General features: G+C 46.0%; 2 protein-coding genes across 4 annotated transcripts in view; both read right to left on the bottom strand.

Annotated features, from left to right (window-relative positions):
- Positions 1-15,490, bottom strand: part of LRRK1 (leucine-rich repeat kinase 1) — a 161,444-nt gene extending 145,954 nt beyond the window's left edge. Inside the window, exons 1-2 of the mRNA XM_011965266.1 lie at positions 15,235-15,490; positions 9,971-10,189 (exon numbers count right to left, since the gene is read on the bottom strand). Of these exons, the coding sequence (XP_011820656.1) occupies positions 9,971-10,067 (97 nt within the window). The 5' untranslated portion in view covers positions 10,068-10,189; positions 15,235-15,490. The remainder of the gene's footprint in view (positions 1-9,970; positions 10,190-15,234) is intronic.
- Positions 15,491-18,069: 2,579 nt separating this feature from the next.
- Positions 18,070-23,490, bottom strand: part of ALDH1A3 (aldehyde dehydrogenase 1 family, member A3) — a 36,445-nt gene continuing 31,024 nt past the window's right edge. For all 3 annotated transcript variants that reach the window (XM_011965252.1, XM_011965253.1, XM_011965254.1), the window contains one exon: positions 18,070-19,989. In XM_011965252.1, the coding sequence (XP_011820642.1) occupies positions 19,917-19,989 (73 nt within the window). In that variant the 3' untranslated portion in view covers positions 18,070-19,916. The remainder of the gene's footprint in view (positions 19,990-23,490) is intronic.

The raw sequence follows: 23,490 nt of genomic DNA, 5'->3' as shown, positions 1-23,490 counted from the left end.
AATGCAGTGGTGTGATCTCTGCTTACTGAGATCTCTGCCTCTCAGGCTCAAGCAATCCTCCCACCTCAGCCCCCACAAAGTAGCTGGGACCATAGGTGTGTGCCACCATGACCAGCTAATTTTTTTTTTTTTTTTTTTGTAGAGACGGAGTTTTGCCATGTTTCCCAGGCTGGTCTCAAACTCTTGAGCTCAAGCGATCCATTTGCTCGGTCTCCCAGAGTGCGGGGATTACAGGCATGAGCTACTTTGCTCAGCTCTCTTGCTCTCTGCTGTCTACTTTTCCTGCTACAATTGGAAGCCCTGTAAGAGCAGAGGCCACACTCCTGCTGTGTCCCCAGCATCCAGAACAGTGTCCTCCACAAATGGGTGCATAAGAATGGTTGAAATAATCATGCTGAATTAATAAAGACAAACACAAAGCTGGGGCTTAGAAGAAATATAGAGAATGCAGAGGTCATTAAAAAGAACTTCAAAAATAAGTGCCAGTGAAAAATATTTTTCTGCCAATGTTTTCACTGACTTAGTATCCTAGGAAATTGCTTTCTTTGTAATGTAGACATTCTTTGCCTACAAAGTCAGCTGACTGCAAATTTCCCTAATAATGCTTTGAATCATATAATTATTGATTTGTCTGGAATTCATTGTAAAATGTTGGTTTCAATACATGATTTTGACTTTTTAAATAAATAAATAAATAAAAATTAACTGAGAAGATAAGACTGACACCAAAATAAAATAAAATAAATGGCAATTAGGATCCTTTGGAAAATTCAAGAAAATACTGCATACGTAACACAGGAGCACAATGCTATGAAAATAACCAACAACAGGAAAGAGTTTTGGAAATTAAGATTGAGTTAAAAAATGAAATGCTCAATAGAGAGGTTAGAAGATAAAGTCAAGCAAATCTTTTTTTTTTTTTTTTGAGATGGAGTCTGGCTGTGTTGCCCAGGCTGGAGAGCGGTGGCATGATCTCGGCTCACTGCAACCTCTGCTTCCCAGGTTCAAGCGATTCTCCTGCCTCAGCCTCCTGAGTAGCTGGGACTACAGGTGTGTGCCACCATGCCCAGCTAAGTTTTGTATTTTTAGTAGAGACGGGGTTTCACCACGTTGGCCAGGCTGGTCTGGAACTCCTGACCTCAAGTGATCCGCCCACCTCAGCCTCCCAAAGTGCTGGGATTACCGGCGTGAGTTACTGGGACTTGTCAAAAGTTTATAAACATTACGAAAAAGAACAACAGTTGGAAAATGTGAGTGAAAAGATAAGCAACCTGTATCTTAATTAATAGGAGTTCCAGAAAAACAAACAAAACAAAACTATAGCGAAAGCAGAAGAGAAAAATATTATCAAATAAAATACAAGAAATGTCCCAGGCATGAAAAGGATACATGCTTGGCCTACCCAGTGCCAAGCAGCAGGAATGGAAAAGGACCCTCACCCAGGTCTTTCGCTGGAAAATTTTGGAAGACCAAGCACACAGGGAAGATTCTAAAAGCTTCTGAAAGGGAAAACCAGGTCACCACAGAGCAGTGAGAATAACACCACATCAGAGGACAAGGGAGAAGGTTCCAAAGGCAGAGGATTCCAATTGAGATTGCAGAAGAGGGCAAAATAAAGATGCCCTCAGGAACGTGGAGTCTCTTGCAGGAGCCTCCCAGGAGCTCTTTCTTAGGCATTTTCTTGCTGATGCATTCCAATTAAATCGAAGGGCGCAAAGTAAGAGTCCTGGGTGGGAGGCGGGAGGTGGATGGAGGTAGCAGGGAGTGGAGGTGGTGCTTGTCTCCAGGGCCCCACAGAATACTGAGTCTCCGGGCACTTGTCATCATGAAGGGAACATATTATTTAAAGTCACAAATGCAACCTAGGGATGAGTCAGCCCCAAAAGAATGAAATGCAGAGGGAGCAGCAGATAGATGGGGTGCAAAAGGGAAGGAAATATTCATTTATCATGGCAGGAAGTCAACAGACACGTTTCAACAGATCAGCAATAGAGAGGTGCAGGCATCTTCTTTACATTGAGAAATGGTAATTACCTGAAGAACTAAAACCAGAAACAGGAACTGACAACTCTTTTGGGAGTTGACACTGGGGCAGGGCCTTGTTGCTTTTCCTATGTTATAGTCCCTTCTGTCTGACAGCCTTCATTAACCAGGGGTATGCATTCCTTCGGTAATTTTTAATGTGCTTATTCTGTGATCCTGCTATTCTTCTGGGGCATATGAAGTAATATTCCACTCTTGGAAGCAAAAGGTAGAAAGGATCTAAAGACATTTTAATAATAGATTGATGAAACATGGTTGTATTCACACCAAATGTGGTGCATATAGAGGGAACTCATACTCAAGAGAAAAGAAGACATACTCAAGAGAAAAAAGTTGCACAATAGTATGTACAGCTGAATATGCATGTAAAACCAGAAATATACACAAAAAGAATCATACTTGTGCTTCGGAAGAGGTTAGGAAGAAAACATACTCAGGCTGGGCACGGTGGCTCATGCCTGTAATCCCAGCACTTTGGGAGGCCGAGGCAAGTGGATCACTTGAGGTCAGGAGTTCTAGACCAGCCTGGGAACAAGGTGAAACCCCATCTTGCTAAAAATAGAAAAATTTCCTGGGCATGGTGGCATGCGCCTGTAATCCCCGCTACTCAGGAGGCTGAGGCAGGAGAATTGCTCGAACCCAGGAGGTAAAGGGTGCAGTGAGCCGAGATTGCGCCATTGCACTCCAGCCTGGGTGACAAGAACGAAACTCCGTGTCAAAACAAACAAACAAATAAAAGAAAACACACTCAGCTAACAGTGATTACCCATGGGCGTGATGGAAAGGGGGCCAAGAATAACTGTGGCTTTCTCCTTATCATTTCAATCCACTGTGCGAATTGTGGAATTCCATATAAATAACTTTTTTCTTAACCTTCAGGGTGGAGTCAGGCACCAGGAGAATGCTCGTAGCCCACTGTCAGGTAGGGGCTCTTCGCTTGCTTCTTATTTTTGAACCCATGGGTGCTTGTGATGTTTGCACAGAGACTGGGGTGACTGCCCACTGGAGCCATTTAAGCCTGGAAGCTGGGGTGGGGGCAAAATGACTGGAGGAGCCCTGCCCTGGCCTCCCCCATCCAGCAGAGTGAGGTCCTGCAGGTGTGGACCACCTGTGACCACCCACTTATCTCTCTGACTTCACATGGCTGTGTCAAGTCCAAACTAAGCTGCCAACAGGAACTTCAGAGAGCCATTCTTATCCATTTATATTCAATTTCTAACCTCAAATTTGCATCGTCACATGGTTCCATATTTAAAATAATTGATTAAAATATTCTCTGCCTTTAAATATCTCTAAGTCACTGAAAAGTTCAAAGTGTCATGTAAATTATTTTTGTTCTTGGTTCTCTGAAACGACCAGGTAGGTGATTTTAAGCCAACATTTGGCAACATGCCACGGCCCCTGGGTGCTGGATGTTGAATGGAGGATGAGAGGATGTCGCCAGGCACAACCCCAGCAGCATTAGCGAAAGGAAATGCAATCCTCAAAAGTTCTTTACAGTTGAAAATATAAGTTCTGATTAATGTGTGCTTCATTGTGTAGCATAAGGGTGATGAGCTCAGGAAGGATTCTATTGCTTGAGATGTGTGTTTCTGTTTGGTTTTTTTCTTTTCTTCTTTATGACAAATGTCACCTAATAAGTAGCAAGATGGCTACTAAGTAGAATCTGGACAAACTGAACCCAAGGGTGGCCTGAATAGTGAAGGGACTCAGAATTGATGCTTCCAAAGAATAATAGTAGCTCCTTATTTTCATTCATCAAACTTTCCAAAAATGTGCGTGCAATTCACACACTCAAGTTTAGACTTACATGGCATTGGGAGTGGTGGGGTGGGAGGGCTCCATTCCCAGAGAACTAAAGAATTTCATAAAAATCCCTAGTGATGGCTCCTTCAAAGTCTGACTCAAGCAAACCAAGAGGGGTAAAAATCCTTGTCCCTCTGCTCAGGGGCCTAGGGGTGCCCACACGGACATCTCCCTGCTGTCAGGCTGCTGACCTCTTTATGGGGGCTAGGGCAGATGGCTGATAAGAAAATCTTCTCTCTTGGTGGCTGAATGCATGCCAAGTGAGCCTGGGCTGCTCCCTAGCAAGCACAGAGGCCACTAGATAGGGCTGCCCTGCACACCCCACATAAAGGAGGCCAAGTTAGGAGCAAGTGTGGAGTGGGGGAGGCCGGGCAGGGGGTAAGGACTGGGGCTCCGGTGAGCCACCACCTTCAGGCTCGGGCCACCTAGAATGGGGTGGATCAGTGGGGGTACTCCTGAGAGCTCGTCCATGGCAGGGTGGGGAGGCAGGTAGGGGCAGCTCTCCCCATGGACCCAGGTGTGTATGGCCGAATAATTAGGCCACATACAGAGAAGTCAAAAAGCTATTGTGATATCTAAGTGGAACATGTAAAGTTGCCGACGGCCTGTCAGTGGGATGGCTTACTCAGCCTAAAAAGGAATTTGCAGGGAGGGCAACACATTTGCTTTTAGTGACTCCAAGAAATGGGTTAAGGGATTCCGATCTGTCTAAATGAATAAAGCCCGGCATGAGGAGAGTCCCACAGCATCCACTTCCTACCAGAGCTGTCCACAGAAAGGCATTGTTGCTAGGGAGTCAGTTCCCCATTGCTACAAGTAAGCAAGCACATTCCGGACAAGTAATTAGGAGAAGATCTAAGCCTCAGGTTAAAACGAATGTTCAAAGGCTCATCAAGGCCTGGAGCATCTGTAGCTGGGCTCTGCTTTGTGAGTGTGAAGCACAGCTGTGCTAACTGCCACCTGCATGGATGGACGCACACAGCCACCTCGCCCGCCACCTGGGCCACCAATCAGCCTCCCTGTCCTTCTCCTCACTCATTAAAAGATTCCTGACCAGACGTGGCTGTGTGCTCCCTGGAGGGGCTGGCCTGCTCCTGCAGCCAGGCTGGAATCTCCTTTGCTGCAAGGCCCTGCCTGCCCTGTTTCCTGTGGCTCCCATGGTGTGAATATAGCTCAGCACGTTCAGGCAGGACACCAACAGGAGGAACAAGTCAGAGATGTGGGCTGGCTCATCAGTGGGGATCTGTCCTTTGTAGACTTTCCTGCTATGGCCTGACAAGAAGGCCGGCTGCCACCCTAGAGGCTCTTCCTAATTCGACCTATTTCCTACTTCTATTTCTGGAAGGCAGGAGGAGCCCCCACTTGAGCAAACCTCTTAGCTCCTATATTAAGAAGTTGTATTTCAAATGCAGATTTGAAAAAGCCAAAGGAGAAAAAAACAAGACATTGGAAGTAGCCATGAAACAACCTGGAATTTGAAGACCTTCTGGAATGTTCCTTCTCCTCCTTTGGTCCATGCTGAGTCCGGTGGTGGGCAGGGCTCTGAGAGGTGTGTGACCGTGGCAGGGCTTTCAGGACCAAAGCGATGGCCACTCACAGAGAGCTGGGGGTGCGAGCCCCTGCTTGGGTGATGTCTGATCAAGCTCCACCCACCCTCCGCAATCCAGAAGTCTCCCCAAGTATTCTCCACCTGAATTATCTGGAAGTTTCCTGACTTCTCTACTTTCCAGGATAGCTCTCCTTGGCTGGCAGGACTGGTTTTTCCACTCTGGCTGGTGTTAGACATACTCAGAAGAATGAACATCTAATGACATATTTGTCAAAGTAGTGCGCGCCCTGCAGCCCATGCCCAGTATCTCATTGACAGCTGCTCTGTCAGCTGGCAAACTCTACGCCCATCAAAACTTTCCAGCCGTTCCTCCTGCACCGCAGGCGAGCTGACTGCTGCCGGTGCTAATGAGGTGAAGATTGTCACACACCTTCCTGGGACACAATTGTGTTGCACAAACACACAGCGGGCCACACGGCAGGGCAGACACACACAGACCCCAGCCCCATACCAGCTGGGTAAAGCCCCCTACATCCAGGGACTTTGAAAGGATTAACCATTCTAAACAAACATGAGCTGAGGTCACGCAAGTCACAACAGGTAGGGGGTGTGAAAAGGCAAGCCTAGTACACAAATGAAAAATTTAAAATACCATTACCCCAACATCCAAAAGTAGACACTGTTTTTTAAAGTGTGGGTCTTTTTCTAAAGTGTACTCGGAAGTATACTAAGAACATTATTGTTTTCAAACACGTTATCTAACAAAGATTTTTAAAGCATGAGAAAACTGAACCTACATAATTTTGAGTATCATTAATTTTCCTTCTGGCAGCCAACTTTTCTTAGCCGGAGCTGGAAATTAGGCCTGAACAGTCTGCCCTGAGTGAGGCTGGTGGATTTGGGGGGTAGGAGAGGGGAAACAGGACTCTCTATCATCCCAGGAAGTCTGGGAGAAGGTGGGATGGGACAAATCCAGCTTAGGCTCTGGGGACAGGCTCAGAGGGTGATTCCTGCAGGGGGATCAGCTGCAGTCATAGTAAGTCAAGTATTCCACATTTATTCCAGAAAGACATCAAAGCAAAGAGGCCAGTGGAAGCAGATCTAACTTTGGATGTAAGCACAGGAGGTTCACCGCTTAGATTCTAATCACAAATCATCAGTACTTAAATAAACAATAATTTTAAAATAGCTTGCAATATTATTGTTCTGGACGCAAAAGAAGGCAAAACAGAACGAAAAGCAATGTGTAGATATCGTAGGAAACATAAACAGCAGAGATGAGCAAAGCACAGTGACTGCAATCCCAGCACACACACGTGACCACACACCACCCTTTGAGCATTACCTGCTCCTTGGCTGTGGCCTTAGTGTACATATTTATTAATATATCCTGTGAAAATGAAGTCCAACATGCAATGCATTAAAATTGGGCTTTACAGAGGGGGCACTGTAGGCTTTACTCCCTGGAATTAATAAATTCTGTTAGTGAGCTCCAGGGCTGGGGCTCACAGGCTCAGTTCTGCTGGTACCACCTGTGGGACCTTAAAACTCTGAGTATGGGTATAAATTAGTAGCTTCTCACAAGATTCCTTATGAGGATTTGGTTATTATTGTAATCCATTAATATGTAATAGAATTTTCTTAATGCTAAACAGGGGACAGAACTTTCTGGGGCATGTCAGGCTATTTTCCTCTCCTCTTCAACTCTTGGTTTTCTGTGTTAGGTCGCTGTACAAACACCTCCCTCATTCACAGGGGGTCCCAGGGTGTCACTTCCCTGTCCTGTCTCTACTTCAAGCTCTTTGAACAGTACACAGTGAAGGCTGCTGCGGTCCAATCAGGGTCCTTGGCCCTTGTGTGTGTCTCTTGGGTTACACAGAACAGGAATGGCAGGGATTCCTGAGATCCCACTGGGGAAAGAGGCCTGGGGCAGAAAAGACTTTTCTGTGCCTGCTGTTTTCCATCAGAGCAGTCAGGAGAGGACATGTGCCAAGCTCAGATGCAGGCCTTTAGGGAGAATCACGGGGGGCTGGGGAGTGCCACACTTTGGTCTCTCAGAGCACCTTAACATTTTCTAGTTATCTGTCCTGCCACAAGCTTGGAGGTGGGGATGGGTTTGTCCAAAGCCCATTGTGCCCTGGTCCCTGGGACCTGTAAGAATCAGTGGGGGATCCCTGGGGACTTAGAAACGCAGGCTGTCTGTGCCTCAGGCCTCCTGAATGAGATTCTGCATTTCACCAGGATCCCCCGGGGACATGTGCACATGATAATTTGAGAAGTGCTGCTCTACGGGACTCAAACCATTTAGATGGGCTGATTCTCCACTTTAGCTACACATTAGAATCACTAGGGAACTTTTAAAAATCACCCATGCTGGCCGGGCGCCATGGTTCACTCTTGTAATCCCACCCCTTTGGGAGGCCGAGGTGGGTGGATTACTTGAGGTCAGGAATTCTAGACCAGCCTGGCCAACATGGTGAAACTTTGTCTCTACTAAAAGTACAAAAATTAGCTGGGCGTGGTGTTGCACGCCTGTAGTACCAGCTACTCAGGAGGCTGCAGCAGGAGAATCGCTTGAACCTGGGAGGTGGAAGTTGCAGTGAGCCGAGGTCATGCCACTGCACTTCAGCCTGAGTGACAGAGCAAGACACTATCTTTAAAAAAAAAAAAGAAAAAGAAAAAATTACCCATGCTTGCTCACTCATTGCCCCCCTGCCCCAAGATGCTGCTCTGGTGGGTCCAGGTGGTGCCATAGCCCTGCCGGTTTGAGTCACTACCCAGTGACTCTGTGGGCCATGGTTGAGAAGCACTCCTTTAGATCACCAACTGTTGACCAGGAGGGGGAGGGAGCAGCGCCTCCTGTGGGGCTTTTTCAGATGACACAGTCACCCACCCAACAGGCCCCAAACAGACCCAAGGTCCCTGTCCCCACCCTCATCCCTCAGGGCTGCCAAGAGGAGCAGCAGGAGGATAAGGGAGCCTCATGTGCACTGGAAATGTGGAGGTGCTACCCCCAAATCGGGGACAGTGTTCTATCACCCATGTCACCTTGATCTCACACTAACAGAGCAAGGCCTTTCTACCACACAACTGAAAAAAGACATATGTCTAAAACAAAGAAAAAGAAAATTTACAAAGATACAAGTTGAGCACTCTGGAAAGATTTATTGCTGGACAATGTCAAGAAGCAAATTCGTCTCCCATTTCATAACGTGATGGATGTGAAAAGACACCTTCCAGAAACATCACCCTGGTCAGCTGCTGGACATTTCAGATGGAGTAAAAACACTCAAACAACTGAACAAAGTGTCTGCCAAGCCAGGTACAGTGGCCGATCGTTACTTAACACGGTTAAGGGTACAAATGTGGGCCTCTCAGACTCAACATGTTGACCCTTTCACCTGCCATAGTATGGCCTAGCATTTAAGAATGAGTGTTACAGCATTAAGACAGGGTTCAGACGGCAATTCTGTGATTTCTGAGTTGTTGACCTTGAAGTTTCCAGGCTTCTCTTACCCTCATGTTCCTCAGCTATGAAACGGAAATAAAAGTACCATGTTCCAGGTTGTCATGAGGATTTTATGGCATTATTTTGTAAAGTTCTGAACTTTGTAGTGCCTGGTACATACTAAGGGATTAACAAATATTTATTAACAATGATATCCTATTGGTCTTAAAAGTGGTACAACTGTAGTGGAAAATCTGGCAGTATGTGCCGAGAGCTTAAAGATGTTCAAGACCAATAATTCAACTTCTGTAAACCTACATTACAGAAATAACCTTGAAACCAAGTATTAAGAAATGGGAAGGAAATGCTTTGGGTGGGAGTGAATAACTAGAAGCAACCCAAATGTCCCACAGGAGAATAAGGATTAGGACAATAACTGCACATAGCACTCCCGCAGAAGATGATGTTTCCTTTGGTTCTGAGTGCTGCCCAATATATGAATCATTTTTTGATCAAATTATTAAATTGTAAAAAAAATAAAATAAAATAAATGAAATGATGCTTCACTTGATCATAGGAGCTGGGTGGTGCCCTCGGTAAATGTCACTGATAGAAGGTTAAGAGAAAAAAGCAAGATACAACATTACATGCACCTTATAAGTGCAATAAAGTCAAAACAAAGTCCCTTAAACACAGAGAAGCAGACTAGGAAAGAACATGTCAAGATGCTCATTGTGCTTATGTTTCAGATAGCGGGATTCTGGATGATTCTTTTTCCTTCTTCCTTTTTTTAAATCAGTTTTTCAAGTTTTCCTTAATAAATATGTATCCTTTTTATAATGAAAAAACAAAACTAAATCCTTATTCTTAAAAGTTCTTTAACCCAACATGAAGTGATGTCCCAATTGTTAAGATCTGTGAGTCTGCAATCAATTTTGTACACGGTTCCTCAATTTTTAGAATTTAGGAATCCCAAGATACATTTTATGATGAAAGAGCCAAATCATAATGGACGTCTGATTTCCATTGGTTGAGAACCCCTTGTTCTTACATAGCCTAGACACTGTGCAGGATGAGCATGGCAGGTCACACACAGGGAGGCATAAGCATGGCCCTGTCCTTACCGTTAAGCGTCTCCATGGCGCGTTCTGGACACACAGCTGACTCCTCCGGCCCCACACACCAGTACATGCTGGGTGGTCTTTGCGACATGCCAGCCATCAACCCTTGCAGCAGCCAATCTTCAAAGGCAGGTCCCGCTGTTGTCACTGCCACTGTCACTGGCCGTGGGGTGCATTAAGGCATGAACTCATAGCCATGGATGAGCAGAAAGCTTTCTTGTTCTGGTGGGTGAAAAACAATAAAATCAGAAAGCCTTTATAATTCCTGTCCTCCTCCCCTGCAAATATCTGCATAGGTTCATTGAGCTTTCCCTCTGCAATATTCCTTTTTGTAGTCCATCTATCCAGCCAAACCCATCAGGTGTGGTCAGTGGGAAGGCAGAGCTCCCCCATCCCATCTTGATGCTGGGCTCAGGTCTTGTCTACTTGAAAAGAGTCTCAGTGAAACCCCAGACAATTGCAAAACACATACTAGTAACTGACTCAATCATTGTTCAGTCAACACACACCCCCTGTCACTTGCAAGGCAGCCAGGCTCTGTGTGAGGCTCAGTGGTGCCAAGATGGTTAAAGGAGGCTCTTGCCCTCAGAAGCACACTCCAATGGGGGTAGGGCAGATATAGTTAAGGTTGGTCACAATACAAGGCTCTCTTTTTGCCCAGGGCCAGTTCTTCTGGAAGCCAGAGGTGAGTATGTCATCCCAAAGGGGCAGTCAGGCAACAGTCCCAAAGACAGGGAGTTATTACTGGTTATGAAGTCAAGTTAGTGTGAGCTTTAGCAGGAAGCTAAATGACAGAGGTTAGCAGAAATGAGCCTCAAAAATTCTGCCCCTTTCCCAGGGCATATTTGGCAATGTCTGGAGACATTTTTGGTTGTCACAGCTTGGTTGGGGGAGGGTGCTACAGGCATCTAATGGGTAGAGGTCAAGGATGCTGCTAAACATCCTACAATGCACAGGACTGTCATTTGCAACAAAGAATTATCTGGCCCTAAAAGTTCCAAAGCGGGGTTAGACTAATCTCTGACTAATCTCTGACTATGATAAACTGCTGAGACCAGGTGCTGCTCTTCTATGCTGGGCCCCCACTGAGCTTGGAGTACCCCCCATGGGCATGGGTGCCCATCCTGGTACCGTGATTGAAGGACCAGAGGGAGGGTAAGACCCACGTCCAGCTCAGGCCTGACACGAGGTACTACCATAAGAAATGCATGTGTGCTTATCAATATTCTTGTAGCGTATCCTATATGTAATGAAGTATGAGGTAATTAGCACCCCTTGTCTGTGTTCTCTCAGATAGGCAACTCTGAAACGGGGAGTGATAGTGCAGCCAAAAATATATTTTTAAATCAAGGTTATGTAAAAATAATGCCTAAGAGAATCTGTAAAGGCAAAAGCACAGTGTGGATGTCAAAGGTGTGAATTGCCTCTGTCACATGTTAGCAGTGAACCCCCCAGCTGAAATTTATGTGTGTCTCAGTTTTTCACCTGCTAAAAATAGACATCTACCCTTATGCCCTGGCTTGCTGGTGGGGTTACTGTGTGAATTCAACTAAAGTAAAGTTTCTGCTGCCTCTCTGTACGACAGGGCTGGGGTGGTATACCTGCAGCATCAGTGTGCAGAGTTGGAGACCAGTGGGTCTCTCACCTCCCCCTAATGAATAAGATCAGAATATCAATGCTGGAGGGCAGATGCCAGCCTCACCAGTGGGTAGGTTCTAGAAGGTGCTGTGAGCAGTAGGAGCACAAAGTAAGATACAGGACAAGGTTGTGGGAATTTCTCACCTAAAGCCTAGAAATCAGGCACCTGGCCCAGGTGGACTGGACTCTTCAAGGCAGGGGAAGGCAGAGCTAGAAAAGTCAGGCTCCAGCAGCCTTGTGTATGCTGCACATGTTTCTGAGCCAAAGAGGGATGGTCGAGAGAAACCATGTGTGGGAAACACCCGTGTTTGAAGTTGGGAAGCCTGAAAAGTCGAAGGAGGAAAGGAAAAACAATCAATCTGGGCAAAATTTAGGGGATGATTAAAGCCTTATAAATAGCAAAACCTGATTTGGAAAATCAATTTGTGACAGAGAGAGGAAGAGCCAGCAAGACAGAATCTGTTTTAAAATAAAGGTTCCAAATCACACATTCACATCCAGAAACTGAGAAGCACAGTTGCCATCTGCTTTCAGACACCTCTCCAAAACAGTACCACACATAACCAACAGCATTTCAAAAATCCAAATGTTAGACATTCTTCCTGAAAACAGAAGTGTCTTACCATACAATGTTTTTAAGTTTAAAAAAAAAATCTTAAAATTATTTCAGGCTAACCCTCACCCAGCACATTTTGTTCCCCTTTTTATTTTCAGTTTCCTTTTGAAAATCACTTTACCAGTGGAAGATTTTGCCCCTGGAGCAGTTTTAAAATGCTAATTAGTATTTTGGCTTATATTCTAAGGTAGAAGATTTAAGATGAGGTAATTCAAATTTTGCTCAATCTTTGCCTTCAAATGGATCTTTACTTCCTCCTGCTTCTTTTGGGTTCAGATCAGTGCCAACAAATGATGGTTACAAGTTACATGTTTTCATTATACACCCTAAAGAGGGCATCAAGAGGTTTTCTGCAGTAATGATGGTTTAAATGATTTTTCAAAACCTCATCAATTTCCTTTTGCCAACTATTTATACCTGCATAAATGAATAAACCTAAATATTTAATGGAAAAGAAAATAGCCGGGTGTGGTGGCTCACATTTGTAATCCCAGTACGTTGGGAGGCTGAGGCAGGTGGATCACTTGAGGTCAGGAGTTCGAGATCAGCCTGGCCAACATAGTGAAAACCCATCTCTACTGAAAATACAAAAATTAGCTGGGTGTGGTGGTGGGCACCTGTAATCCCAGTTATATGGGAGGCTGAGGCATGAGAATCATTTGAACTCAGGGAGGTGAAAGTTGCAGTGAGCCAATATTGTGCCACTGCACTCCAGCCTGGGTGATAGAGCAAGACTCTAGAGAAAAGAAAAGAGAGGAACCTGTCATTCATTCTACAAATGTCTTACTGAGTTCTTTCTATGAAGATGGAACTTCATGAGTTTGTGAAGCTGGTGGGGGAGCAGACAGCTAAGTAATTGCTATAAAGTTTCTGACAGCAGAGAAACCCAGGTATTTTAGGAGGCTTGGGAAGGACTGTCGATATTGAAGAGTTAGAAGACCCTTGTAAGCAAAGCATGCTAGACATGCTCATTCATATCACCCAGCTCCTTTTTGAATGAAAATCCTGGTCAAAATGGTTAGCCCATGAGTCTAGAAATCTCTTGAGTGCTATTTGCATCCCTTACTAACATTCGCTTGCCTACAAAATGTGTTTAATGGATTTGTGGACATCAAAATACCTTGGAGCTGCAGGCCAGAGAAATATGTTGTTCTCAATCCCAGATGAGCACAAAAAGGCTGGAGGAGAGAAATGCTCCATGAGTCTGAAACCACAGGTTAGTTAGGGTTGTCCATTCCCTGTCCAGTCACTCTACCACCATGCAGGGGGTGACTCCCTGTACAGTTATGGGAATGAGGGCGCGGCAGTAAGCAAGACAGACCAGTCTCTGACCTCAGGAGCTCCAGTGGAGACCACAAGGTAATTAAGAAGAAATTAAACAGATAAAGAAGGAGTACAGAGTGGGGACTGCGGGGAGGCTGCAGAGTGAGGGATGTGAGTGAGAGTGTGGGTTTTAAGAGGGTGACCAGGGAAGGCTTTCTGAGGCTATATGAAGAGTCAGGAGGCAGCAGTGCAGGGGCCCAGTGCTGGACAGTGAGCTCAGTCAGGGTGGCTGGGGGCAATGGCCTGGTGGTCTGAGATAGCAGAGGCTGGATCAGCTGGGGGTGTAAGGAGAAGGAGGTCTCCTGGATTGCACGCCAATGGCAAGGAGAAGCTACTGAAGGATTCCATACAGAGGACCGATATAGTCCGATTTACCCATTTAAACACACACACACACACACACACACACACACACGCTGCTATATAGAGAATGGAGGGAGGGGGAACTGTAATCCTACAGTAAAGAGATGCTGGTACCCGGGACAAGGGGTGGGGGACATAAGAAAAAAGGGGACAGACCGGGACACATTTTAGACGTAGATCCACAGACTGAATATTTTTTATCTGAGCATCTGAGTTGATTGTGAGGTCACTCCCTGAGACATTGACATTTGGGAGAAGGAAAGGTTTGGCTGACAGCAAAACCTCCTTTAGGAACAAATTAGGTGTGAGGTTAGTTTGTTATACTATTTTCTCTTTCAGGACATAGGCACAGATGAAGAAAATCAAATTATAAAAGACATTTAACGTTAACATTTTCCAAAATTGTGCATGTTCTAGCTGTCCCTTTAATGTCTGGGCATTCTGATGCCCTGCGAGTGAGTGGCAAACTCTAAAATTAGTGTACATGGTGAGAGGTTTGCTAAAAGCTATATGCCCCTGTTTCTCTACCTGTTGCAGGGGATGTGTTTGTGGGAGAAAAATTTCATGGCCTCAAACTGTGAAGGGGTAGGTTGAAATGGCCACAGGGGTCTTTATATTCTCCACCATCAGCTCCCGGCTGACCCCGGCCTTACTAGGCTTCCTCGCCTGCGTCCCTGCCTGCCGGGAAGGTCCTGCGTAGGTTGCAGAGACCATGGCAGACATAGCAGTTGAATCTGTACCAGCCAGAGACACCTGGGCAAGAAGCATAACCCAGACATTGAGGAGGGTGAAGCCTCGCTGGGCCACCCCGCAACACCAGGAAGCCCTGGAGCAGTGAGAGACTCCTGGGCTGTCTCTTGCCAACACCCTGGCACAGGCACAACCGCGCGCTCACTCTCCGCCCGCTCCCCGTTAAAGGACGGGGTTTTCTCCAAAGGGAGAGGAAATATATGGACGCCCTGGTGTATTTCCCTGCTTGTGTTTCTTGCCTCTGCTTCCCAGTGTTCCCGACCCTGTCCCATACGGGGTTTCGGGGTTCCCCGCTCAGGCCCGCACATCCCCCTACCACAGGTTGGCTAGGCTACGCGCGTGGCGGGAGGCAGCGGGGACGTGAGACTGGGGGTCACCCCACACGCCCTGCGCGCCCCTCGGGCTGCGGCCCCTGCGCAACGGCCACCCATGTCCGACCATGCGGCCGCCTGGAGCGCAGGCCCGCGGCAGGCAGAGGCCAGGGCTCCCCGCGGACGCGGGCGCGGGCTCCGGATTCCCGGGCCGGCCGCAGGAGGCAACCAGGTCCCTGGGGGGCGCGGAGAGAAACAGCACTTACCTGCGGCGGCGGCGGGGCCCGGGTACGGACGCTCCGGGACGCGGGGCTGGGCGGACACTGGCGGGCCGGGGCCTGGCCGTCCCACAGCCGTCTGCCCCCCGCGCCTCGGGCCGCGCGCCGGGGCCGGGCCCAGACGCACTTCCTCAATCCTGAGGCCGGCGGGCGGGCGGGGAGGGCGAGTGGCGCGAAGAGCTCGCAGAGCAAGGCCGCCGCCAGCTCTCGCCGGAATGGTTTCGAGGCGTCCCCTCGGTGGCCGCCTCAGTTTCCCTAGCCGTAAAACGCGGGCGATCGCGCTCAATCCCCGTGCCCCGGGAGACGCCGGGGTCCGCGGGCCCTTCTAGTACCAGGTCTCTCCCTCAGGTTCGGGCACTCGGCTCCCTCCACGCGGGGCAAGCGCGGCGATGAGATTGGTCGGTGCTGCGCTCAGCCCCGCTTTCACTATCCCTCTGCTCTAGTGGCAGCAAAATCAGCAGATCAGCCCCTAACTTGCATGTGGCCCATACACTCCGTCCGTAAAAATTAAAAAGACAGGGAATATTCATTTGTGTACAGTTCTTTCCAGGGCAATACAGAAATATGTAGTTCTAAAGCGTTAACGATTTGCAGTTTGCACATCCTCCATCACATGGATTTTACTATTTCAATAATGGATGTATGCAAAGAATTTGCTGTTTGGTGAATCATGTTTAATTGTCGGCTTTGGGGGGAATACATAAAACATGGAAAATTGGTAATTTATCGTGTTTCAACCTTTCATAAAGGTGTCATCAGGCTGCTGAGGCTAATATAGAAACGCAGACCATAAAGATCCGCGTCCACTCTGCAGCAGGGCCTCACACTGAGCTCCACGTGTCGACCCAGGGAAAAGGCCTGCTCAGGAAAAGCAGAGGGTTCCACGCCCTGCAGGACCAGCACCCTCGGCTCCTCTCCTGAAGTGTTATGACTCGCATATTCCCAGGATTTCGCGCAGATCTCCCCCACCCTCACTGACATTTCATAGAACCCGGGCAGCTACAGGGCTCTTACAGGACCTCCCGGACACCGCGGGACCGTGTTTCCTTGAGCGGCTTCTTGGGTCCCTGGTTGGCGAGGGGACCACCGAGCAGGTCTGCTCTGCTCCTGGGAGGCTGCTCCTGCCACTGGACGAGTTTCCAAAAGGGTGAGCGCAGTTCTGCAATCCTGTTCGGACCCCTGAGGGCCTCACACCAGTTTACAGAAGCCAGCAGTGTGATTGCTACAGATAAGTTCCCAACAGTTTGCAGGGCGTGGTGTCCTCAGTGCTGAGAGAGCCCCGCGACGGAGGCGCAGCTCCTCCAGGGCGCGCAGCCCCGCCACCTGGCGCCACCGCGAGGGAGCGCAGGCCCAGGGCCCGGGCAGCCGCTGGAGGGGACGCGGCCGAGTAAGGCGGGGCACCTCCACTTCCCTTCTAAATGAGCTTGGAAATAGGCTAGGAAATGTCCCCAATGTAGAAAACAGCAGGAACATTTGACACGCGGATGATCTGTGTTGAGCCCGTTATATTCCCAGCATTTAATTCTAGCCATTAGGCGTGTGTTAGCCACAACTTCTCATAGGAAGGCTATTGCAGGTAAGTTAAGATTCCTTTCCACTTCTTCCTGAGGCTCGCTGACCCACGGTTCTCTAGCTTTTGTTGTAATCCCACCCGGATTCTCAGCACCCTAGGTTGGAATGACCCCTCCTGAGGTGGGTGAGGTCAGCTGGAAGCCACCTCCCTGAATTGACTTTTCTCTCTTTTTGAAGGCACAGTGGCTGAGAGCTCCTTCTGTGTTTTCTGGTTGTTTTTCTTCAGCCCAGTTCGCAGTTTCCTCGGACAGTCTTCCTTGAACAACTTCCTAAACGCCCTTCATGAACCCCCTTCAAGCTCATGCCTAGGAGCAAGGAGCAAATCTTCATCCACCAGCAGAAGCAGCTAGGCCATCCCAAAGGGTCCACTTCTAGAGAGTGTGCCAACCCCCACACGCACACCAGGCACACAAATGCATGTGTGCACACGCACACTACACCCTCCAATTGTCCCCAGAATGGCTCCCTTCAGGGAGTCACATTCTGGGACACCAAATGAGGGAAAATATCCTTCTCCTATAGTTTTCTGCTCGCATTTGGATTGAGAAATGGGATGTCTCTAAATAATGTGTCTAAATTCTCTTAACATAAGTGTGTATGTTACGAGAGATCTGATCCCAGCCTCCCTTAAGTTTTTTGTTAAAGAGGTGGTGCTTTGCCACTCACATCAAAGTGATCTGGGCTTTCTACATCAAATGCACAGGTTGAGCTTCAAGAACATACCCCAGTACCAGCAATGATCTTGATCCAGTGTCAGTGTCAGCTCACAACGTGGTGATTGAGGCTTCTTGGTTAGAAGCTTTAGAAACTTGAGGTCAGTGAAACCCAAACTGATCCTTTCTCTAGATCCTCAAAGGAAAAGGTGACAAAAACAGACACTTGTGCTCACAGTCAGGGGCACAATGCTGTCCGTCAATCCTCATGCGGTCCTCCCCACCATTTCCCGCACTGACATCATTACCGCTTTATGATAAACGGAGACTCAGGCAGCTTAGAAGACAGCTGAAACTCAGCCAGATATGATGTGGAACCTCTGAGGCCCAGCTCCTTGCTTGGTCAACCCGAGCCCACAGAAATGGGTTTCAAAGTCAGGCAAAGTACTAGGCCCAATTGACAGAGTAAATGTAATTTTATGCTTACATTATTGATCATGCTTTAATATCAGCCATTTTGTACAGGTCTCAGAAAGAGAAAGGCCTGCCATAGAATTCAAATGAGTTTGGTCTTTAAATGAAAAAGCATAATGTTTCCCAAATATCCAACTTTATTTTATCATTTTTGCATTGTGGAACACGATCTGCAGTTAGGATCAGACTTCCCAGGCCTATAGATTTTTAAATCACACCACAGGGGTAAACCTTAAAAGAAGTGAAACCTAACACTATATATATTTCCATTTCTAAATACAGTATATTACAGAAGGTTTAAATATACCACCTCTGTGTACTTACAACTATAAAAAGATACATTAACTATACCAATTATAAATAATGTAGCATTTCATATTAAAGACATTATTGTACAATGAGAGAATAGGAACCCTCTAACGTACCACTATCAAGGTTAGTGTCTATAGCTACTTGAGATAAAATACTGAAAATTCAGTGTATGAAGTCAAATCCTGATTTAACAAGTTATTGGTAGTGTGAGTGATAAGTGTTAGCTGATGAAGGGAAGGTAAATGTGGTAATTTATATCTCTGACAAGGGTGATAGGCCCATTTTATACATGGTTTTCCTTATACACACACTGGTTCTGATACGGGGCCTCATTTTGTTATTGCCCTCTCCAATTTAATTTGCAAACTTAAGCACCACTTTCCCAATTAGGAAAGTACTAGTTAGTAACCATAAAAGTATCCGAATAATACATTTGTTTTTGTATTTGAAGCTACATGGGAACACTTTCAGTTTCCCAAGTTAAAACATGAAATTGCACATCATCATTTGGATACCTAAAGAGGAAAAGAAAAAGTCACAACCTGCCAGTGAAATACTCAGGCCACTTGGATGAAGACCCAGGTCCTCCATAGAATCCAGGTGTTATTTACTAACTAATCAGAAATTAACATCAAAATAGGACTTAAAAATAACAAGGCTGTGTTATAACAGCAGTCTTTCCAGTTGTGTATGTTTTACTAATCTAAAATGGGTAACAGAACTGGAGAAAAAGAAGACTATATAGACTTATCGTAAGCCATTAGTGAACATGATAGAAATGCATAATTTGTTAAAGCGCATTACGGCTCTGATTTGTCAAATGAGGGCGTTAATTATCCTGGGATTTGCTATGCTGTTGTGGTGTTAGAATATTGGATCTTTAGCAGCAAAGGTAATATCAACAATATTTTCTGCTTAAGAAAGTGCCTTGGTTAAGGTAGACCATGATATCATTTTTGACTAAGCTCTCTGGGCTATTGATTCTGTCCTATTCCAAAGGCAGTATTGGTTTGAAGCTGAATCTCACGGTCAATGTCAATATGCAATCCACAAAGACCCTGATATCCTTCCACGGTATGCACTTCCCAAAAGTTTCTCACCATGAAATCCTTTTTTTTTTTTTTTAAACAAACAAACAAAAAAACCCCCAAAACGTACTGTGAGTCCTTTCCCATGGATTGGTCCCACCTTTACCTCGGAAAGAGGCGTGGCTTGCTCTGTGAGCAGGTCCACCCTGAGGAGACCACAGGTGCAAGAGCCCTGCTTGCAGAACACGCAGGGGGGTTTTCCCACATTCTTATTGGAGTCAGATTCGGCAAAGCATTTTAAGCAATGGTTGGATACTTCAAATACCACTCCCTGTTAACAACGCCCTGAGTATCTCACTGTCTCCGGGATCTGGACTAAAGTGAAAAACAGAAATGGCCAACAGCTCCCTCCCGAGGCAGGACTGCGATTTCACAGACAACATATGGGCATCCCCAGTTTGGTGAATTAACAGGAGAGTGAGAGGAAAACAGCAATCATTCAACTCCAGTAGATGTAAAGCCTCCAGAAGAATGTGTACGGGGAAGGTCAGACATGTCATTTTTTTCTCCAGCACGTTTCATCTGCCACATTCCCCTGTCTGATGTTTGAAGAAGGAGCCCCGCCTTTCCTTCAGGGATTCTTGTCGCCAAGTTTGATGGTGACAGTTTTCACTTCTGTGTATTCGGCCAAAGCATATTCACCTCTGTGATCACAGAAAAGAGGAAAATTCAAAATGGGCACGTTCCTTAGCCTTTGTGTAGAAACTGTTCTGATGCTTCATCATTCCATCAGGCCATTGGAGGCTTATGCAAAAGGTCAAAATGTGACGACTTCATGGAATAATAGCCAGGACTATAACACCACTAGTAAGTGCCAATAGCTGCATATGTGACTTAAATGTAAATATCAAGGTTTTCTTGTGTGTGATGCTTTTGAAATAGCCAGGACTAATGGTTTACCTTTGGAGAATAAAGGGGATTTAAAAAAAAATAAAGAGGTGAATTCCCTGGGATGGCAATAGAGAGCAAAAAGAGAGGGCCTGGTGGACGGAGGGGTGAGTGTGAACAAGGGAAGAGCAGAAATTACACTGGGTTTATAACTTTTAGATGGCAATTGGGAGCTGCTTGAAGAGGAGACAGAAGAGGCAGAGGCCCAAAGCCATTGGCTGGGGATGTGGCCAGAGGACCAGAGGGAAGAACACTAAGGGCCTGAAGTTGGCCTCAGAGTGCACAGCTGGGGACCAGTTGTCAGACAGTGAGGCCAGCCTAGGGGGCGTGAGGGAAGCAGACATTAGCACAGACTGGACACGGGGAGTCCACAGCCTTTGGGTTCACATCCTTGATGTAGTTCCTTTCTTTAAATGTTGCAGGGCTCAGGTGATCCTTCCCTGGCACCATGGTCTGTCTTCAGGGTAGCTTCCCTTCCAAGACCCAAGAGGCAGCTTTGGAGAGATTTAAATCCCTCTAAATGCTTGATCTGCTGTCAGGTGAAGAAAAATGTGTGCTTGTTTAGGAAGAGATGAAGCTAGAGGTGGTCACTGGAGTCTCTGGAGTTGAAATGACTTGTGACAGAATCCCATCTCCTCCCTTAGACCAATGGTTCTCAAAGTGTGGTCCCCAGACCAGCAGCATCAGCCTCACCTCTGAACTTGCTAGAAATGCAGATTCTCAGGCCTCCCCCAGCTCTACTATGGTAGGCAGAATAGGGATTTCCCCAAAGGTATCCACAATCGGATCCCCCAAGCCTGTGAATATGTTAGGCCACGTGGTAAAGAATTAATGTTGCAGATGGAATTCAAGTTACTAATCAATTGATTTCAAAAGAGGGAGACTATCCTGGATCATCCAGGCATAGACCCAGTGTAATCACAAGGGTCCCTAAAACTGGCAGAAGAAGAGGCAGAGCAAAATGAGATTATAGAAACAGGTTCAGAGATGCAGCAGTGCTGGCTTTGAAGATGGAGGATGGGGCCACCAGCCTAGGAATGTGAGCAGCCTCTAGAGGATGGAAAAGGCAAGGAAGCAGATTCTTTCCTGAGAACCTCCAAAAAGGAATGCAGCCCTTGATTTTAGCTCACGGAGACCTGTGTCAGATTTTTATCCTACAGAACTATAAGATAATAGATTTATGTTATTTAAGCCACTGATGTTATGGTAATTTCTTGTAGGAGCAATAAAAAACTAATAAACGTACTGAATCAGAAACTCTGTGATGGGGCCCAGACATCTGTATTTTAACAAGTTCTCCAAGTGATTCTGATGCATACTCAAGTTGGAGAACCACTGGCTTAGAACTATGTTGCTTAGGTAAGTTCTTTGCCTTCCCTGAGCCTCAACTTCATCAGCTATCAAATGGGAATACCATCACCTCCTTGTAATTATAACAATTACAGATAATCACAGAGAGCACCTACTATGTGTTAGGCAGAAAATGAATGTTAGGTGCCATTGAGATTTTTAGGTCATTTTCTAAAACAAATAGTTGCAGAACCCATGAAAATAAGTGAATTATTTTATAATCTTTTCTAAATATAACACAAAATACAAAAGCCATAAACAGAACGCTAAATTCTACTTTTGTAGAGCAGAGACTCCATCAAAACTCCCAAATGACAAACTAGAAAAAAAAATTTACAACACTGTGTGAAGATCAGAGTGTGATTTTCCTTAATATACAAAGAGCTCTTGCAAACCAACAAGAAAAACACAAATAACCAAATGGAAAAATCAACAAAGGACAGGAATAGTTTGCAGAAAAAGAAATACGAATTACCAATAAGTGTGAAAATGGTGCTCAACACCATCATGATTAAAGAAACGTAACCAAAACAGTGGTAAGCCCATTTTTCAAGTGGCAGATTACTCAATTTTAGGAATTTATTCTGAAAACAATCTCCCACAAGTGCATAAAGATGTATACACAAGGAAGTACATTAGCATGGTTTGTAATAGCAAAACCCCTTGGAAATACACAAAATTTCCTCATAGGAGATCATCAATAAAAAGAATGGAAGGATATCCAAAACCCAGTCTCAATAACAAAATGTAGCTTGCTCCCATTTCATTTGAAAACAGAAAAGAACACACATATATAAATCCATTGTATGCAAATAAAATGCACAATACACTTTAAGAAGTGAGAATATAATGTCGCATTGTAAAAATTCAAAGCCAATAATGATTTCTCAAGTTAGTAAAGAAAAGAAAACAAAGTGATAAAATCAGATTGAATTAACACATAACTGACACATGCAGTAGTATTAAAGCATTCCTTTAAGAATAAATACATAGCTCCTCTCATTTTTTCTATTTCTGAAGTTGCTGTCCTGGTGCAAATTCTTGCTGCTCTTATTCAACCTAGCGGAACATCTCCTACATGGATTCTCAGCCAGTCTCATCCACTTTGGAGTTCAAAGCTATCCGTGAGCCCAGCCTTACTCCTATTAAACCTCACCAGAATGTCAGGAGGCACAGGGACTGGTGGCTGTGCTGTTCACTGCAATATGCTCAGAGCCTAGCATCCTGCCTGGTGAATCAAAGATACTCAAGAAATATTTGCCAAGCAAATAAAAGAAAGAATGAGCAAATGAATGATGGAACAACGTTTACCTCTAACAAATTGGATTGAAGGTCAGGGAGGGAAGCCTTGACTTTCCATATCTCTATTGTGTAGATTTTTTGGTTACTGTATCATTTTTATTAAGAAGAAAGGTGCCCAGGAGGAAGAGGAATTTCAGGCTCCATCCTGAGACCCGCACAGAAACAGCTCCCGGAGGGACCCGTGGGTGGGCGGCCAGAAGCCAGCCCAGTCCAGGTGGCCGGGGACGGGGAAAACCATGGAATCCCCCGCACAACGCTCCAGCATTAAAAAAGGGGAACTTCTTGCAACATGAAGACATTAATTAGAGACAACTGAAAACAGAAATTGGTTTTCCAGGCAGTTTCTAGGCTCCTTGTGAATTATTTTTAAATATTTTATCAAAAGCCTTGAGAAAATATAGGCCAAGGGTCTAAAAAACAGACATTCAAAAAAGTCCCGATGGTGGCTAACTGGCAGGAGGATACATGGGCTGTGTTCAGTGAGTCCTCCCCGAGCCCTGCTCTGTGCCAGGCGAGGGGGTGTTAAGGAGCCAAAAGCACTGTCAGGGTGGCAAGAGGGGAGGCTGCAATGAGGGCGAATCACCAGTGCAAAGCCGTACACACCA

This window comes from Mandrillus leucophaeus, unplaced genomic scaffold, assembly GCF_000951045.1.
Source record: "Mandrillus leucophaeus isolate KB7577 unplaced genomic scaffold, Mleu.le_1.0 Scaffold719, whole genome shotgun sequence".
Classification (NCBI taxonomy): domain Eukaryota; kingdom Metazoa; phylum Chordata; class Mammalia; order Primates; family Cercopithecidae; genus Mandrillus; species Mandrillus leucophaeus.
This window is presented reverse-complemented; position numbering and strand designations above follow the sequence as displayed.